Source organism: Phaethon aethereus (assembly GCF_964289735.1).
Source record: "Phaethon aethereus genome assembly, chromosome: 1".
NCBI lineage: Eukaryota > Metazoa > Chordata > Aves > Phaethontiformes > Phaethontidae > Phaethon > Phaethon aethereus.
Window position 1 is genome coordinate 83,923,517 of NC_138575.1, and position 19,473 is coordinate 83,942,989.

Sequence of the window (19,473 nt, forward strand, 5' to 3'; positions counted from 1 at the left end):
ATCACCTCCCTTGACCTGCTGGCCACAGTGCTTTGGATGCAGACCAGGGTATGGTTGGCGTGCTGGGCTGCAAGCACACGTTGCTGGCTCATGTCCAGCTTTTCATCCCCCAGTACCCCCAAGTCCTTCTTGGTAGGGCTGCTCTCAATCCCTTCATTCCCCAGCCTGTACTGATACTGGGAGTTGCCCTGACCCAAGTGCAGGACCCTGCATTTGGCCTTCTTGAACCTCATGAGGTTCACACAGGCCTATTCCTTGATCTTGTCCAGGTCCCTCTGGATGGCGTCCCTCAGGGGTGTCAACCACACCACTCAGCTTGGTGTCACATACATGAAAGTGACTGTCCAATTCCGGCGTCTCACATGGATGTCTTGTTCTTGGTCCAAGTCAGAACCTCTTGCTGTGGAGACTTGACCCTTACTTGTTTTGTACAGTGACATAAATGCCCATGGAAAGTGATTTTATAACAAATTCCAAGCTTGGACTAGAAAGAGAATGATGAACTAAGGTTAAGTCAATAGAGTATAAATGAGAGATGGGTCTTCCTGCTCCAGGCTTGCCACCTGCTGAGTTTAGGAGACATGAACCAGAGGTCTGTGGTTTCCATTCTTCATTTTTAAAAGAATATTCTCCTATTTCAGCAGTGCTGTTGTAGGGATAAGATGGACTAGTTGGCCAGAGATGCTTATGTCTTATGGTGATATAATCATTAAAAAAAAGCAGTAAGGTAATGGACACATCCAACTTGTTACAGCTCCAATTACAGGTTAACTAGGTTAAATGTGCAATGTACAGGGAGCTGAATTTAATTTTAAAAACAATTTGGAACTTCATATTGCTGATAAAGGACTATCTGACTGTATTTGAATCCCAGGGAAGTTTGAGCCAAACACCTAAAAGCAGCCTCGGGGCTACTGATCACCTAAAACGTGTGAAGATTTATTAAGGGTCCCATGCTGAGTGTTTCTGGTATCTCTCAGGTCTCCCACATCAGGAAAAGGCAGGCTAGTTGCAAATGCTGTCGTTAAGGGCTGGCAGGTGTAAGTGACATGCCTCAGTTTCCACACACCCCTGCACCCTTGGTCTCCATGTGGTCTTACTGTTGTTACAGAAATACTGATGTCACTCTGCTCTCTGGCTGGAGCAAGATATGCAGGAGACCAAAGAGTCTATCTGGTGAGAATGACCGAATAGCTTAGTTATAAGCATCCTTTGAAAGCTCCCTGGGTCCAGTCGACGCTTCAGATTATTCAGTGCATATAAAGGATAAATAAGAACATGAGTTAATGCCTGGAGACCCCATTTGTTTTCTGATTTTACCATCCTTTGAATTCATCTGGATATTTCAGTGGCCTAAGAAGCCTCTTTGAAATAGTTCCAGACTATTCGCTTCTGAGACTTCCCCTCGCCATAGTCTCCCTTGTCCCTAATCTAGCTTTTTTCGAGAGGTGTTTGAAGAACAGCCAGCAGATATTCTCCTTCCTCTGAAAACTCCTTCTTCCTTTTCTGCTAGGTTTCTCTGCAGAGGTGTTTGGGTGGCTTAGGCCAGCAGTCAGGAGGGGTGCAGGGTGGAAGGCAGGAAGTACTTCTGCTCTGTATACGCTATGTTGCATCTACTTCATGCTGTCTTGCATCTGTTTCATTTGTTAACTCCCTTAACAGTGTTTGATGTGTAAGATGTTATGTAATTTCCCCAGTGTGTTAACTTCTCATGCTGCAATTAAAGCACCCCATGAATCAGAATGAAAGCCATTTCTGAGTGCAAGAAAACAGACATATGCTGCAGAGATCTTTGTGTGATAGGTTGTTTCCTGTGATGCTACTTATGAATTTGACTTAGACGAAGCAAGACTATATACTGTAGATGGCAGAAGGAGATCACAGCATTGCCAATGGATCAAGCATGGGGTTAGCACTCAGGAGACCAAAGGGCATATTCCCTGTTTTGCTGCTGGTCTGCTCCATAACATATAGAAGTCATGTCACGTCATTGTCACATCTCAGCTTCTCCATCCATAAAGTAGAATAATGATGCCTATTTTGTGAAACACTTAGAAATATACTAATGAAAAGCACTATATTAGAATGAAGTATTGATATTATTGTTAGTGGTTAACTTTATTTCCTGTAGGTAGCATATTTTTAGGTTAATATCCCAATACTACAGCTTCCTCTGTTCATTTAGAATTATAATTTTTATGATACCTGTTTTTGTGGGTTTTTTAATTGTTTCTTAGTAGTAGTATACTGTTACTGTGGTTTTTATCCTTGTAAGAGTGGTACCCTAAGTTATCCCAGCTTCTCCACAAATTGTCTTTCTCGTAGTATACAACAATAAATAACTTTGAGAAAAACAGATGTGACCATCTCACATGACGACATACATGAACAAAATATTTTAGTGCTGACAATAAAAGCTTGTTCTTAGATAGGTTAAATTGATATTACAGGTTAAGTTGATATTACACATACACGCGGGGCCTCAGGGACAGAAGTGTCATAGGAAGAGGAAGGTGAGGGCACACAGCAACCACATCTCCTGGAACTCAGAGCAAGTTGCAAGAGGGAACAAGGAGTGCCCACAGCGTTGTTATGCCACCTATGTGCCTACTTTGGTCCAGTGGTAACCCCAGGGAAAACAGTGAGCACCTACATCCGGTGTTCTTCCAGTAGATCTTGGATGTAAACTAAGGGGTAGTTGATACTTGCGCTGTCCTGGGTCCCACTCAACATGCCTGACAGAGTCCAACACTATCTAACTGGGTGCCTTTAGATATTCCACACTTGGAGGGAAGTGTGTTGATGTTTAATACCAGGTTTACTTGCTTGAAATTATTTGATGTTGCATGGGATTTTGATTTAGCAGAATGATACAGCAATGTATATAAATCACAATACAAATACAAATTATACTTAGCAGACTATAGCAATTGCAGTAGAGAGTTGAATCACAGTACAAACTTGTTTCTCATCATGGATCTCTATAATATGCTCACCATCATGACGGTGGACATCCTCAGCTGCTGGGAAGTAGTACATGGTTGAAAGGCAGGTCAAGCCCAAGACAAGGGATACTGTGGAAAGATGAAGTCTCAGAAGTCTAGAACTATTTCAAAGAGGTTTCTCATGTATACACTCCTCATCCTGGTCTGGCTAATGCAGGAAGACGTTTGCACTCTTTTGATTAAGTCAGGGATGAGCAGTTCTACAGCTGGTTGATTGATGCAGCTGATGTAGACATTTTTCTAGAAAAAAGGCCACTCTCCAGTCCCCTTTGTGTCAAGGGAAGTTCTACTTTCTGTGCAACAGCTGTGGTCAGTCACTCCATGCATTCTTCCCTGAGCTTCATGAGCATGCTGTCCTTGCCTGTCTCTTCAGAGGCTTTTTCCATTGTTGGGGTTCAGTGATCAGTCACATCCAGGATCTGTGTAAAACATTGCTTCAAACAATTATCAGAATGCCTCTATTTATGTTGTCTGTAATCCATAAATCTTAATTTCCCGCAGCTCTTCCTCAGCCAGCACCAATTACCTTATCTGGTAAGATCCACTTTATGGATAGGTCAGGGTGAATTAATCTTGCTTTACAGTTAGGTTCAATGACAGCAAGACATCCTTGAGGCTTCCCATTCCCATTTATTCTCTTGCTGAATTGCACTGACAGGACTGTTTTTCTTGGTCCCCTTTACTATCCAGCAAGGTAGGCTTCATGCCACTATAAACTGGGTGGAATGAATTGAGCTGGGTTTTTTCCTAATTTAAAAGGACACAGTTAAATTGAAAATTAGTCATTTCCAAAGTAAAATGAATAAAAATAATTACAGGTGCCATCATATCCATTCCTGAGATTTCCTTATCAGGATTTTGTAATCCAAGTTGTAAGCATTTTGTCCCACCTCTAGCAATATGGAACACTCAAAGAAAGTAGGAAATTGGATGTCTCATCTAATAAAAGATTATACGATTGAAAAAGCAATACAAATATATGTCAAATTTACTAAATACTTAATAGAGAATTTGAACTCCCCTCATGGCTACTGTTAGTAATATTAGGTGGTTTTTGTAACATTAAAAACATCCATGGAAAGAGAACAACTATGCAGTTGATAATCTTCCACTATTTCACTGTATTGATAACCAAGCCTTTGCAGAAAAATTAATCCAAATTCTGCAGCAGTAGTTCTGCAGGCTATAATTTCTGCAGCATTTTGTGATATTTTTTTAAAAATGAGATTTCATAAGTTCAGTAGAGTAAGACAGCATGTGTTATGTGAATGCTGTAGCATTGTCTTTCAAACGTGAACTTTTGCTGAAGTACCCTTTGTGGACAGGCTCACTGAAATAAACAGAAAATCTTCCAAATTGTAAAATTAACCACCTGCATAAGACTTTGAAAGATCTGGAGCATTTAAAACTTTGGAGCCCAACTCTTTCTCAACACCGTTGAATAACACCAGTGATTTATCTGCACAGTTAATTATATTTCAGTTTATACTTGGACATAATTGCAATTGTTAGGTAGTTTATATAGAAAATGGAAAAAAAATCCCAGAAAATTCCTTTGGAGAAAGATGAACAGGTTATTGAGGCAAAAGTATTTTGTATATCATGAAATGCAGTTGGCATTTGAATTATGCATGCTACAAAAAGAAGAGACTATCATTAATATTTAACAAAGTGGGTGCTCTCTCTGCAAAAGTTGATTTTCAAAGATGTATCAGAGCTACTGCGTATGTACCTGCGAAGGTAGACAGATACCTCAGTGTGTACAAGGTTAGACTTTTGGAGTACCTTGCTTCAGCAAATTCATGCAAATTCATGGACTAAATGAAAGCCTGATCAAAACCAGCAGATTATCTACGTCTAAGCTGTCACTTTTTACCAAATGAGAACAAAAGATAATTTGATAGATTCTTGTTTTGCTGCCTTTCTCTTTTCACACTCCTCAGTTACTATTTCAGCATCTAACAAGATTTTCCAAATACTAATAATATTGCTGCATTTGATTTATGCTGTTCTCAAATGCATTATGACATCCCTGGTAAAGATAAAAATTAGCAAAAGTAGAGTGCTAGTGTTGCAATTCACAAAGATATCTTAAAAACAATTTTTGTCTATTTTAGACTCTAATTATATATGGCTGCCTACAGGAGTTTTTCTTGAAAATGCTGAGGAAAATCACAATCTTTCAACCTGTTGCAGGAGCAAAAAGATAAGTTATTTCAAAAACTGGAGAGGCAAGAGGCATTTTCTGGAAGTAAGGCATTAAATTACAACTTTCTACTCCTTTAGAAATCTGTGTGTAATACACTTGCTCACATGAATTTAAAAAACTGCAAGCTCAGCCTACAAAAGCTTTTTTTATTTTTGATGCTTGTATTTTAATTCAGACTGAGATTTTTGGAAGACTTTCATTTTCTCTGAAAAATCTGTGTTCCAGTGTGTAAGTCTGTCCATAAATGCAAATAAAATATAAAGCTACCAAATTAAATTCTGACTTTGATGAAAAATTGAAAACCTCATATTACTATAGTTCACTACACACTGCAAACGCTTCTTTTCTTTTCACATCCATGCCTTTCTTGGATTTTTATTTTTTTACTCATTGATATCTGGTAATACTGACTGGCTGCAGAGCCAGAGCGCACTGTGAAGTGGATCATTATATTCTTGGAGGTGAGACAGAGTTTTAATTATTTTGTATATGCATCTACATGTAGAAAAAACACCCAAGAAAGCAAAAGAGGATTGTGTCTGGTTAAATATTTTAAAGAAAGTTACACCTTTTCCTTGTTAAATTTGCTAATAAAAGGAACACTTTCTGCTACCAAATACCAAATGTTTGTACATGTGCAACACAACTTTGGATTCTTCTCACTGCTTAATTCTAGGATGGCCATCTCTTGAATGTAGGAATGTCCCTGTTGCTTACATATGGTAGTTACTGGTGCTTTGCAGTAAGGAATTTGTTGTCTAAATAAGGGAAAGCAAAATTCTTCAGTTTCTTGTACTGTAAATTGGGTAAGCACATGCAGAGAACTGAGACTTAGAATTCCTCGTCTGATATATACATGTTTTCTTATCAGCCAAAGTAAACCATTGCATACTTTTTCAGACTATGTTCCTTAAGAGCTTAACTACGTTATCCTTGGCACAAGCCAGGAGTATCTGAATTAAGGTTTAATGTGCAAACCCAAACCAAGTAATTTTGAGCTGAAGCTAGACCTGGGTAAGTCTAGACTAGCTCTTACAGACCATTCAGCAAAGGTGCTCTGGTTTCTTACCAGAGCAACTATAAATGTTCATTTCCTGTATATGAGGACTTGGATGTAGTATTTCTAGAAGCATGTATAGTTCAGTCTGCATTCTCTGTGTAGCGATCACATATTCAAAATTTTGACTGAACAGTCTTTGACACAGTACTAATTTTCTATCTCTTCAAATTCATGCAGCCGCATACCCTGAGTTTAACAGAATGTTTGGGGTTTTTTTAACATCCAAATACTGATACAAAGATTGATAGGAAAAAAAACAGCAAAACTGCATTGTGGATTGTTTGCAATGGCTTTAGAGAAAAACTAGATATAGGATAACTGGAAAATCCCATTTCTAAGTAGAAATTAAAGAAGAAAGAACAGGTGAGAGGAATAAGAGGTGGAAAGAAGAAGAGGCAGCCACGGACAAATAATGTTTTATCCACTGAACCTTTATGATAATCTCTGCTATTTCAGCTTGCAATATATATACATCTTTCACAAACAACAGAAAAGGTGGTGGAGTTTGAAAGGAGCCAGTCTGAGGAACGTCGAAGAAAGGAGAGCACTCTATTCAAAGGACTCACTAAAAGAGGAGAGATGAGACAATAAAATGGAACATAGTGAAGGATTCCAATTCTTTATCCTATGTCCACTGGTGCAAGCCAGGGTAAATAAAAAGTCTACAACATTCAAGCAGCCAGGTAGGCATGTAAACCCATACTCTGTGACAGAAACATAAGGAGTAAGGTAATCATTTGTGGCACAGCCACAGCATGGAAGGTATCTAGCTGAGAAGACACTGCTGACCACTGAAATAGATGCCAAACATACTGACTCTTTCAGCTACTGGAAACGTGCAGTCAGAGAGACCCAGCTATTTTTTAATGCCAATTGGAAAAAATTTAAGCTTTCAGACAATAAGGAGTGGCACAGCTGTTAAGCCGCCTCATATTTCTACTGGGTCCATGGAAATACTGTGCAGATGAGGGTGCCACTGGTAAAATGGCTTATCTTGAATTCTAGCAGCTTAAATCAGGTCCCTGCCATTCTGTTGTTACCTAGCTGAGCTAGAAATACATGAATAAGCTCATGCCTATCTTGATGAGCATACCTGTAGCTATGCCCGCAATTTTGAAGTCTACCACAAACTTATGCTTGCATCAGTACTAAGTGTAAAAGATATTCTCCAGATGCAAACTCTCCTTATGCCAAAGCCATTTTTAGACATTCAGAGGCGATGAGCCCAGGAAATTCTGCCACTAGAATTAGTGCTGCCTCTGCAATGGAAGAAGGAGTGGACATATGACATACCCACATGCTGTGTCCCCACATTTTTCCCAGCACTCGCTGCTCTGTTTATACTGACATGTACACAATTTTTCATACAATCTTGCTGCAGATGCTGACTCAGGAGCAATGCTAGGCAAAAAGACTAGTTGTTTTTTGTCCCCAGACAGGTTCAGAAAATGCAAAATGCTCCAAGATACCTGTCCATAAATCCCCTCAGCATTCTGGGCTTCTCCTGTCACTCCTTCCTTTATAATGTATGTCTCCTTCATTATGTGGAAAGATATACAGTTGGAGTAGCTGACTGACTGTACACTGATTGTAAGAAGTAAAAACACAGAGGAGTAGGGATTTAGAGTCTATGTTTTTAATCTAACCTGAAATTAGAAGTGTCCTCAGTAATGAGGCTGCAGTAGAGCCTATCAGATAGCAGTAACCATCACTTATGGAGCAACAGTAGCCCTCAACAGAAACAATAAGGCAAGATTTAGTGGCATGATGGCAAAACCACCTAAACTTTATTCATATTAGTATTCACATAGTTTATGCCACTGCTGGAGCTAGTTGCTGCCATTGACAACATACCGCTGAGATCAGTATACATACTGATTCTCTGTAGTCACTAAGACCAATCGGAATTTCACCTCGTACTCATACGCGACTCCTTAATGTGGAAAGACCCTTTGTGCCAAGGGACAAAGGTGTGGATAATGAATTGCTATGCATTTCCATTTTGTTTTATTCCTGGGACTGATTCAGGAATCTTATCCACTCAAAATCTTGAGCTGGTTTCAGAAAGACCCTGAAAGGTATGTACTCAGCATTGAGGATGTGCTGAAAAGCATAAGGGCCATGGAAATTCAAGACAACCATCTGCTGAGGGACAGAGCTTCAAACAGTGCAGTGTATCACCAGGAGGATTCAGTGTCTATGGCAGACATATTATTGTGGACATGAGATCCAGCACTGTGCCACCAGATTTTCACTTGAAGATGAAAGCCACTCCAGATCCAAAGGAGCCAAAGGGCACAGAGGATGAGGCCACTACTTGAAGGCACATAAAAATTAGAAGAGGTTTCCTTTTATACTGACAGACTCTCTAACCTTGTCATTGCAATGGTTCATAAAGAGATTAATGAAAAGTCAGATGGGCCTGGCCCATGTTTTGCTGTTCTTGGAAAACCTCATCATAAATCCATTGAACTGAGTACAAATAAAGAAAAAAATAATCCATCAGCAAATGTTACTCATGTCAATAAGAAAGAAACCAAATATGAAGAGAGTCCACCTTCCAAGAAGACATTTTCTATGAAGAAAAAACACTGGTCTTCCAGTAGAAATGAGCTTTTCTAGAAGAGAAGAGTAGCTCAACAAGAGAAGGAAAAATACCATCACAAAAACATTTTGGCCAAGATGAGTTTGCAAATAATTTAAGCAAATAGATACTAATTTATGCAAATAATGTGGTTTCAGTCATGGTGGTCTTCAGTTATAAAGACCATGGAAGGTCAGACAAATGACTCAAATATAGCTTGTATTGTGCTGAAAACTTGTTACTGAAGCACTCTAAGGCTGTGGTTTCAGTCTTAATAGACTCCTCTATGAAAAACTTACATGACGTAGCCAGTAAACTCTTGACTAATTCAGATTTTGCTTCTTCAGTGAAGCTGATTCTGTTCACCCTAGGCAGTTGTAAGGCTGCAGAAATTGTACAAGCAATGTTGAATCATTTGCGTTCTACCTTGATAGTGCAAAAACCTGGAGGAGGTAATGTCTAGCATATGCCTCTCTGAAAACAGGTTCAAGAACAGATGCAAAGGCTCAAAATGAAGGTTTGCAGCAACAAGGACTGAAACATTGCCAAAAGAAAAAGAAATGACCTGTGCAGACGCAGTGGGTAACCACATTATTAAGCAAGGGTTTACCCTCTGGCATGAAAACCAAAACCAATGCAGCCAATGCTCAAAATCATAACCAGGAAGGGAAGCTGAAACAAGATCACCAAAGAACATGCCGTGGAGTTCAGATATTTTGGGATGTAGCCAAAATGTTACCAGATTCATTGGCTTGATTGTGATTGCATTATTGCCCATAGAGTGTCATCTAATCTAGCAGAAGAATGCCAACAAGAAAGCAACGGTGGCAATGCTAGCAAAGCAGGTCCCACTACCTTTGCGTTATTACAGGGGCCCCATGATCCCACCTTCCAAGCATTTGCAGAAGAATGTCAGGATCCATCAAAAGAAGATGAAGAACCAGATTCACAGAAGTCAGACCTGAAAGGCAGAAGCCTGAAAATTACATATCCAGTGCTATGTTAATTCTAATCTGGAAGTTAATAAACAAAAATAGAAGAGGTGTTTTTGTTTGCAAAGTAGAAGGTCAGCCTGGAAATCCAATTGTTCATGAAACAAACCAAAATACTGGCAAAACCACTAAGGGACATATTGGCCTTTGAGACATTGAGCAATCCTGTGAAGAGGCCATATCTGGACTGACTAAAATGCTTACTGATCAACTTGACCTGAGCAGAGAAGACAGCAGCAGTGCACAATTTATTGGCAGTCTGGTGGGTACAGTGCTGTGTCTTATGACAGTTACATACAGCAACCCTGAGTCACTTCTGGCGGAGTTGAGGAGCAGGGAGGATGGCACAGGATCACTAGGCTCTAAGGTCATGGGAACCACTGACTCCGTGGCTGGATCCAGTGAAGGTACTGTATCAGGACACAGGGTGGTAGCGGTGAATCAGAATCTTTCTGAAAATGTATGTAATAGCTCTGAGCCCTCTTGCAGCGAATGATTGCCTCTTAGGCAGGTGTGCCTGCGCTCTACTTCTCAGATGGCGATGAGAACATGAATAAACGAGGCAGAAATTAGAAATTAGAATGTTGGTTTCCCCAATCTTCTTGCCTTACGGGGAGCAAAAATCTTTTCCTCAAGAAAATCCTTTCTAGACATTTCTCTTTTTAAGCTAGTGCCCTGAGTAGCAATGTGGGCTACTACTGATCTACTGCCTTGTTACAAAATAGTAAACTAACAGGAAATAAAGATGTACAGAAAAATACATACCTTTAGCCCAGCACAAAGGTGGTGCAAAATTATCTTATATGCTGTATTTCCCGCAAATTCAGTGGATGTAATTTTAAAGGTAACAAATACATTTGCTTTCAACATTTGTTACATAAATTAAAAGATGTGTACATTCAGAAATGTTCTAATGGCAATGCCATTTTAATAAAGATATGTTTACATTATAAACATTATGAGTTGTTCACGAACATTTTTACCTATGTTACTGAATTGCTATGGATTCTCAGTATCCAAATAATTCAGAATACCAAATTACTTTTCACTCTGTGTTTATTATATGTCTTTCAACTTGGACAATGAAGAGCAGTCTGAGTTGTTTCTGGAGTCTTCTCCCCTTTACTAATGATCTAGCAGGCAGCAGCTCTTCACCTCTTGTAATCATTCTGCTTGGCAGACTCTTACAGAATCCATCCATGGAGAACATAAGCCTCCAACAGCAGGATGGAAATAGAGGACTCAGATGCATCTGCTACATCGTGCTCACTCACACACAGAGACACATGCATGTGCACAGACTCTTCAGTTCCTCTTTAAAAATAATTGACCTTATCAGTACATCTGGTGTATCACACCTGTGTTATCACTTCTGGTGTATAACACACTTCTGTTGTGTTTCTGGTTTTCCGCAGCTTCAGAAACTGTCATCAGTAGCAATGGAGAAGGGATACAAAGTAGGAGAAATTTTACAAGCAATGCTGAAATACAGAAAGGAAAGGCAGTCTGGTGAGGCTGTAGGCAGCTCTGTTCAGTTGCCAGTCTTGAACTGGCTGCTTAATAACTCATGAGCAGGGCCGATGCATGTCATGTCCTCACCAGCAGCATGATGCTGGGCCAGCAAAGCACAGCATGCTGATTTCAGTCAGGCACTTAGCAGAACTCCATCGACTCAGACTCATTTATACACCAGTGATTTGTAGGAGCCGATATTAGTTGTACTACTCCTGCTTGGCAAAACTATGAATTAAAAAAGCATGCAAAATAGCTGCGGAAATCTGTCTGAAAAAATGTTGGTCACAAAACCTACCATTTACCTGCCTCCTTGAAGAAAATTTTGTGTGCTGTTCTTGTCTGCCTCCATCACAGAGTTCCTATCCTTCCTGAGTATCTTTTTTCAGGCAGTTTGGCCCAGTGCAGAGGGGTACCTGAGCTCTGTACTTCAAGCTGTCACTGTGCTTGGAGTCAAACCCAGGAGATCCTGAGTCGTTACCAGGTTTGTTCCTCGTCTGCACACACTGAATGCCATGCAGCTGGATTCTCCCTCCGTTTGTCAGATAGCTGCCCATGAACGGAATGAGAAAGTGGGAGCAGCCAAGGCACGGCAAGCTCCTGGCTCTCTGGAGCGACTCGGGGTTTGCAGCAAACCAGCCTGTCACTCATGCACTCCGGTCAGTCCTTGTCCCTCAGCAAGCGCTATGGTTTTAGCATTCCTCAAACTTCGCCCTTTATCCACTTGAAAGCATTTGTGACTTTGAGACTGGTGTCTAAACAACCAATTTTTTGTGCTATAATGCGCAGTCTGTTCTTTAGAAATCTGCGTAGTGACATGAGAAGAATCACAGAGATACAGGGAGAGCATGTTATGACACAAAATTAGGGACTGGAGGTTAAGAGTGATTTTATATAATGTGGAAAATAGAAAAAATAGTATATTATTGAAATTTTAAGATAATGCCAATAAGAAAAAGACAAAAATTACCACTGAGGGCATAGAATATGACCCAGAAAAAAAAAAATACCATAAAGAGAGAATGCTTACAGTATCAGGAGGCACAGAATAATATAATATTTATAATATAATTTATAATATCAAGAAAGACAGAATTTAGAAAAATACAAGGCAGCTGTAAAGAAACCTGAAACACAAATACACAGTGGAAAGCAGAAGCCAGGAAAACAGCACCAAAGGAGGCCAAGGAGTGACAGTGAAGATCAAGTGAGATATGTTTTCAATATACTATTGTACAGATGCAGAGAGACTATAGGGAAATATGTTAAGGCCTGGCTTAATGTAGAACAAGGGTACCATAGTCCTCAGTTGTACACCCCCATAAGATTGCTTCTTGAATGGTAAATCTAGTCCAAGAAACAACTTTAACAGAAAAATACTGTGATAATGGAGCAAATTTACATGACAGAAAATTGATAATGGGCTACAAGATGTGATTTTTTGAATAATTAAATACATCTATGTGGGTTACAAGATTTCACGTGAATGGACATATAACATGATGTCTGCTTGTGCAAGAGATCTTTAAATATTAAAGCAAGAAGAGTATTTATTTAGAAATGTACTAGAAGGTGTAACTAAAATAACAGAGGTAAAGTAAATACCAGTCAGTAATCACTACCCTTCATCAGGATTTATAACTGTGTGCTTCGTAGCTGATCCTGGCCAGTCATTTGTGTTACTTTATGAACACTTACATAGCCAGTAGATACACATTAAGGTTACAAAGAAGGTCAGTGAATTGAGAACTCACACATTTCTGTTCCCTGCAGCCTATTGAATGCATTTTCACCCAAGTTTGATTGTGTTTTGGACTAGCATTAAATCTGGAATGACTCCGTTGAATTCAATAAACAAACTGATCCTCTGCACCCTAAAGGGCCCCTACAACTGAACTAGGACCATAGTGGGGAGGCAGCATGAGTCTTGGGTGACCTGGGCTGTATCTTTCCCCATGGCTCAGCTCCCTCCTTGGGCAGATTTTGCTAATCCAGTATTTCTCAGCAGGAAACTGGCATGGCTTGTGCCAGTAGTCATGCTGTATTTTCCACCACTCAAGGCCCTCAGGAGAGGATCCTGCACAATGAACTCAGTAAATGATTTTGTCCAACACAGCTTCTCTGTGCTTAATCTGGTGAAGTCCAACATCAGACCGTTTCCATGTGTTCATAAGATACAGTGATATAAAGAAAAAATATCAGATAACAAAATTCCTTTCACAGTGAACAGGAAAATTTTCATGGAGAAAAGCACTCTGCACAGCTGGAGGACCACACAGATCAACCTCATTTGCCAGAGTATAGCAATGATCTCATTTCTGTGCATGATGTAGTTAAAACAGGGAGGTCTAATTAAAGCTTGCTTTGGATGGAGAAATAGTATCAAGAGCAGGGAGAATTGGAAGGATTGGTTTACTCTGTGGCTATCATCTTAACAGAGCTAGGAGACAGACCTCTCAGATTGTAGGTTAGTTCCTTTGGAAACATTACCTTCTGTTTCCTTCCAAATGGACAAGTAAGAGCTGTCAAGAGCCTGTGGGAATATCCAACTGAAGTAGGTAGAAAAGGACACAACAATCACAAAGTGAGTATTGGAGGCAGAGGGAGCCATGCTAATTTTTGTTTCCAGTGTTGGGACATCTAACTGCTGCATGTAAGTACAAATAGGTTCACTATGGGAGTCTGTAGAACGCACACAGAGCAAACATATTGCTGCCATAGCTGATGTAAGGTCTTTCACGAAATCATACTGTACTTGGACTTGTGCTTATGGCAGGAGCTGCTGAGTGTGTCACTGACAGAATGGAAAACTTTGTGTTAAAGAAAACATCTAAAACAAAATTATTGCTCCTGGACTCTGAGGGAATAAAAGTCTCTGAAATGAATATGTTGTTTTTCTCGGTAACTAGGTAAAAAGGTGCTGCCAACAGTACACTGAGTGGGGTGTAGTATTTCTGTCATCTCTGTCTACCCACATTTTAAAGCTCCTTGCAGAAGCAAGGGTCAGGAGTTCAAATTGATTGCTCTTATCAGGTGGAGAAGGAATTTTCTTCAATGGCTTTAGATCTCCTTGTGAACAGACAGGTAAGGAACATATAGCTGGTAGCCAAAGCAGGTAAAAGAGACTGTCTAATAATTTGCAAGAATTGAAAAACTAAGAGGTTGACAGTATTTGCATTTGTGGTTTTTTTACCAGTTCTTCATGCTGCTTTCTATGATTTATCTCATCACCTGAATTCTTCCCCACCTACTTTGCCTTGTTTTTCCTTCCAGCTAATATCAGAAATTTTTAATACCCAGTATTGGTAGAATTCTGTATCCATAGAAGCTGCAACAGGAATTTTAATGTTTACTAATGACAGTGAATCAAGACATTGCTCAGACTGCCTTACTACACATAAATTGGGGAGGTGTGGAAGGGTGCCTGTTACCTTACTCACTCTGTTGGAAAACAGTATTCAGCCAGATCGTCATCAGGCTGTATCTCTAGAGCTGGCTGTTGGTCTCCAGGTGAAGCTTCAGTGACTCAACACCAAAGCTATTTCCCAAGGCAGGTGGTCAGTTTAATTTTGCAATGTAAAATAGTGTGAATGTCTAAACATTTCCAGCCAGATTTTCAATGGAGGTATAAATCAGCTGGTAGACTGTTACCATGAGTGCTGGGGGATTGTGTGTCTCAGTTGCAGCAGCAGCAAACCTGAATTTGAAAGTCCCAGCTGAGCTCCATCCATTACAGTGGTGTTTTAAACACATCAATCTAATACTCTGTCCTCAATCAGCCAGAAGATTCCTTTGTAACCTAAATGATTTCCAGGTTTCACTTGCCCACTGAGGATATTATTTCAGATTATATTTCCCCAAGTATGTTAGCATGCATTTTCCAAGATGAATCCTGTGTTATTTTCGGCCCACATTTCAAATGCCTGTGTGTTATTTCTCTGTCATCTTTCATTTGCAGTTCTTCATCTCATATGTATATTTTCTTAAACTTTAGTTTGTATATAAATGGATTTAAAACATTACTGCACACCTTCCCAAGTTTAGCATGTTCTTGGCTAACAGTCCTGTCTGTTTGTAGGCACAGAATCAAAGAAGATAAATTTACAGGAGATCTGAGGAGGTCTCCTGGTCTGTTCCCTGCTCCACCATAGCATCAGCACTACCTAAATTGTTCCTACCAGCATTTGCCTGGTCTTTGCTTAAAAGTCTCTGAAATTAAAAATTCCATGATTTCTCTAGTCAATGTATTCTGTCCTATGCTATTAACCAGCCTTACCAACAGAAAAAGTGTCGCAGTGTTTAGTTTAACTCTCCCCTGAAAGACTTGCAACGGCTGAATAATCACCACTTTGCTCCTTTGTCTTAAGCATTTTCGTGTCTTCTTTCAGGTTGACCTGAAATCCGTGCCCCCTTAAAGATATGCTTCTGAGTAATTTTTAGTAAGGGTGAAAGAAAGGAATATTAGCCGTTCCTTAACAGATTCATTATTACTTTTTTTTGTTGTTTTCCAGGTTTTGCTTGAGCGTGGTCCATAACAAAAGAGGATTTCGGAAGAGATCCCAAGGAAATGCTTTGACTTGCCATTTTAAAAGTTTAACAGCACAGCAACTATGATTGCTAATAGTCACACAAAGACATCCTAGGAAACATTTTACACAAAAGACACAGAGAGAGCACATTCTAAGAAATCTCAGTTGTATTTGGCAGTGTAGTGGTTGTAGGTCAATTCTTGGATTTTAAGGCAGCAGTTTGCTGTCGGTGAAGGGAGTCAGCCTGACAGGGACAGTGACTTCAGCCTGCAGCCCTCTGGACCAAATACCTTATGGAAAACAGAGTGGGGTTTACATTCATTTGACTGCTCCTCCAGATCCCTCAGTGAGGGGCAAATATGGACTGATAAATTCATTATTACTGCCTTCATGCCATTTCCTTCCTGGTCTTCTGACCCCAGACCACTATGAAGAATGAAAAATATTTTGTGTCTGCAGCCATTGGTCACTGAGCAAGTTACTGCAACCATCTTTTTGCTTAATGTGACTCACTGAATAGCCATTGGTTGGTAGCAACTTCTGGTAACTATGGGCCTCAGTTGGATCTCATCCAGTCTCTCGCAGACCAATTCAACACTCGGAGAGACAGAAAAATCTTTCCATCGACTTTAAAAAGCATAAGCTTGGGCTGTGTCCATAGACTTTACCTTCTATCACAGTGTTCTGAGCCACTTAGCTGTAACTTGTAACCTTTTAAAGTCTATCTCTCACTCAGCCACAAGTAAAGCTAAAGACTTCCTCTAAAACTGACTGAAAATTATGTTTTCATTTTATCTTAATCCATAAATATTTCACACCGGTGTGTGGCTGAAGAGAGTCAGGCCCCTGACACGCCAGGAGGTTTTAGCAGGATTACATTAGCACAGGTCAAAGATGACCCCTGGAGGACTAATAAATGCTGGCATAACAGTGTGCTGGGGTTACAGTTGTGCTGGGTCTTTAAAGAGAGATTCCTCTGCCTTTAATCAAGTGTCTTACGGATTCAGATTACTAAATGCTTTTTAGGAGTTCATGAACAGGGAAGCAGGGTTGGCAGAGAGCTGGTGAAGGGCAGGATGGTATTAGCACTAGCTCTCTTATTGGGGTCAAGGGAAAGCTTTGCTTAGCCTGTCACCCCTTTCTCTGGTTGGGCCACTTCCAAATTTCTCTTTTTTCAGGAGGACAGTGGGAATGGACAGTGGGAAACTGCATGCATCAGCTGATCTCAAAATGACCAGTGTCTGCCTGTGTTCAATTTCTCTTCTATCATTTGTTTACTTCCTTTTCATACTTTCTTCCTTTCAGGCCATTCTTTCTTCCTTTCTTTTCTGCTCCTTCACATTCTTTCACCCATATCTCTTTTTCACTCCCATCTGCACTTTTCCACCAGCTTATTTGGTTGGTTTTCATAATTTATTTATTTACATGTTATTATTTCAATTGCACCAACAAGCCTGAGTGAAGATTGAGTTCCCATTGTACAACTTAAATACATAGCAAAATACAATCCCCATCCTGAAGAGTTTATACTTTGAGTGGCCAAGAGCAGAGAAGCAAAATGAGTTTCCCAAGGTCCTACAGCAGGTTAGTGGCAGAGAAGAAATTAGTGCTGAAGTGTCTCAGCTTGGTCACCTGAGTCTAAGCCTAGTCACTGTCTACTACATCTGTTACTTTTCTTCCTCTCTTTGTGTGTAAAATTACACATTTTGTTCCTGGCAGTCTTGATCGTCTGCCCACACAGGACCAACCTGGGGAATAGTAGGCAGAGTTTTTGTCTGATTGATGCTGTCTATGCACGTTGTCTTCCCATACCTTTTCCCAGAACTTCATCCCCAAAGTTGAGGCATCTCCTGGGATTTGCATATAAAAGTACTATGCTGTGTCTGAAATTCCATCTGCTTTTGCTCCAAAGCCACAATACACTTGGTGCACTGTATGGGCAAGGCTGAGCCTGTTCTCAAAGCCAGACTTGTCCACTGCTTTTCAAGCATGCTCCTCAGCTTTTAGCACTCTCTGGAGGAGGAGAGTCTGAATGCTTTCTGCTCCTTAAGGAGGTATGCTATTTACATACCTTGGGTTCAGCTTGCTTAACCACAGAAGAGACACTCTGAGCCCTTGTTGCAACCAGGCTTGTGGATAGAAAGCCACCGAGCCTGGCCTGCTTAGCCGTGCTCCTCACCTCACAATACAGCTATAAACCAGCCATTCCTCCACTTACTGCAGCAACTGGGAAAATTCAGGAACTAACACATTTCTAGAATAAATTGCTTCAGAGCTGTGTTTCCCTATGAGAATGAGGGATGAAATTATCTTCTTAACCTCTTTCACCTTGCCCTTGCCACCTTTGTCACCCAGCTTTTGGTGGAAACTCTGCAGGGGTACTTCGAAGAGCTCATATGTGAAATAACCAAGGAGGTCCATGCAAAAAAGCACCTTTACAAGACGAATCTTGAGAGATTTTCCCCTCTCCCTCCTTCTTTTTCCTAAATATTCTCTTCACTGGAACTAAACATAGGGTATTATCACTTCAACAGTCACCAGGTAAAAAAAAAGCCTGTATTTTCAGTCACGTGAACAAGTGCTTATTTAAATGGTCCTTTTCCAGCCCTGTGCAAAGAAAGCTGAATTTATAATCAGTAACTTTGTCAAAGTCAGTCTGGGCCCTATTGGCATCTAAGAAAGCCAAACAAAGAAAAACCCCAAACCCAGCACACAAGCTTATTTGAGTGGCAAACAGAAGGCATAAAATTAAGAATCTCCATGGATGGTTTCCTCTCCACAGAAAGTCCTGAGTTTGGAGACATTTTGACAAGCCAAATGCTGGGGTTGTATGATTATAGGTGCTGCTGTCAGTAGATTTATTTTGTGGGTCTCTTCAGAGATTATCTCCAGTTCTGTGGTTTTGTATTCTGATGCAGGGCCCGTTTTGTATTTCGATTGCGTATGCGTTTGGAGATATTCATTAGGCTTTCAGAAGGATATTCCATAGCTGTAAGCCTTTTAAATCACATACAATGTGTTTCTTATTTCCCTATGGCATTCTGCTTGCATCTGCTTGGTATGTGGAACGTCCAGGCCAGCCGCATTTCAGTGGACCGTTTGTCTCCCAGTGATGGAGCACGTGGCTGATAATACAGGGACATGTAAGCATTCATGGTGCTTTTCTTTTGAAAGCACGTGCCTAGTGTTTAACACAGTCAATACTTTTGGGACAAAAACAAGACAGAATTGTCCTCTGTACCCAAGAAGAAGGGAAAATATTGGAGCATTTGTGCTTGCGGAAACTTCGCTTTTAAGGTTCATAGAAAATAGACTTGAAACTCCTCCTCCTAAGGCAATGATGAGGATTCATAAAGAATGTTGATTATGTTTCCTAGTTTATTTTCTAGCAAAAACCCTCGATCTGTCTCAGTGTCTACAGTTTCAGTGCATTCCTGCTTCACAATGAAATAGTTTACTGAGGGCTGCAGCAGGCAAGTAGGGCGAAGCCTGAGGAGAGAAATGCTGCAAGAATGTCTGAGAGGGAAATCCTCCTCTTCTCCCTTTTTTTTTCCTTTCTGCACTCATCACAAAGGAGCAAGG

At 40.3% G+C, this 19,473-nt stretch overlaps 1 protein-coding gene across 1 annotated transcript; it reads left to right on the forward strand.

Annotated features, from left to right (window-relative positions):
- Window positions 1-6,182: 6,182 nt before the first annotated feature.
- AKAP3 (A-kinase anchoring protein 3) lies at window positions 6,183-11,514 on the forward strand (the record flags this gene model as incomplete). The annotated part of the gene is given in 13 exon segments (XM_082000846.1): window positions 6,183-6,228; window positions 8,613-8,893; window positions 8,897-8,936; window positions 8,939-8,982; window positions 8,986-9,027; window positions 9,029-9,089; window positions 9,092-9,313; window positions 9,316-9,369; window positions 9,372-9,514; window positions 9,518-9,581; window positions 10,003-10,338; window positions 10,678-10,694; window positions 11,266-11,514. Coding segments are annotated over 13 exon segments (1,506 nt in total). The 3' UTR covers window positions 11,422-11,514.
- Between the last annotated feature and the right edge of the window lie 7,959 nt (window positions 11,515-19,473).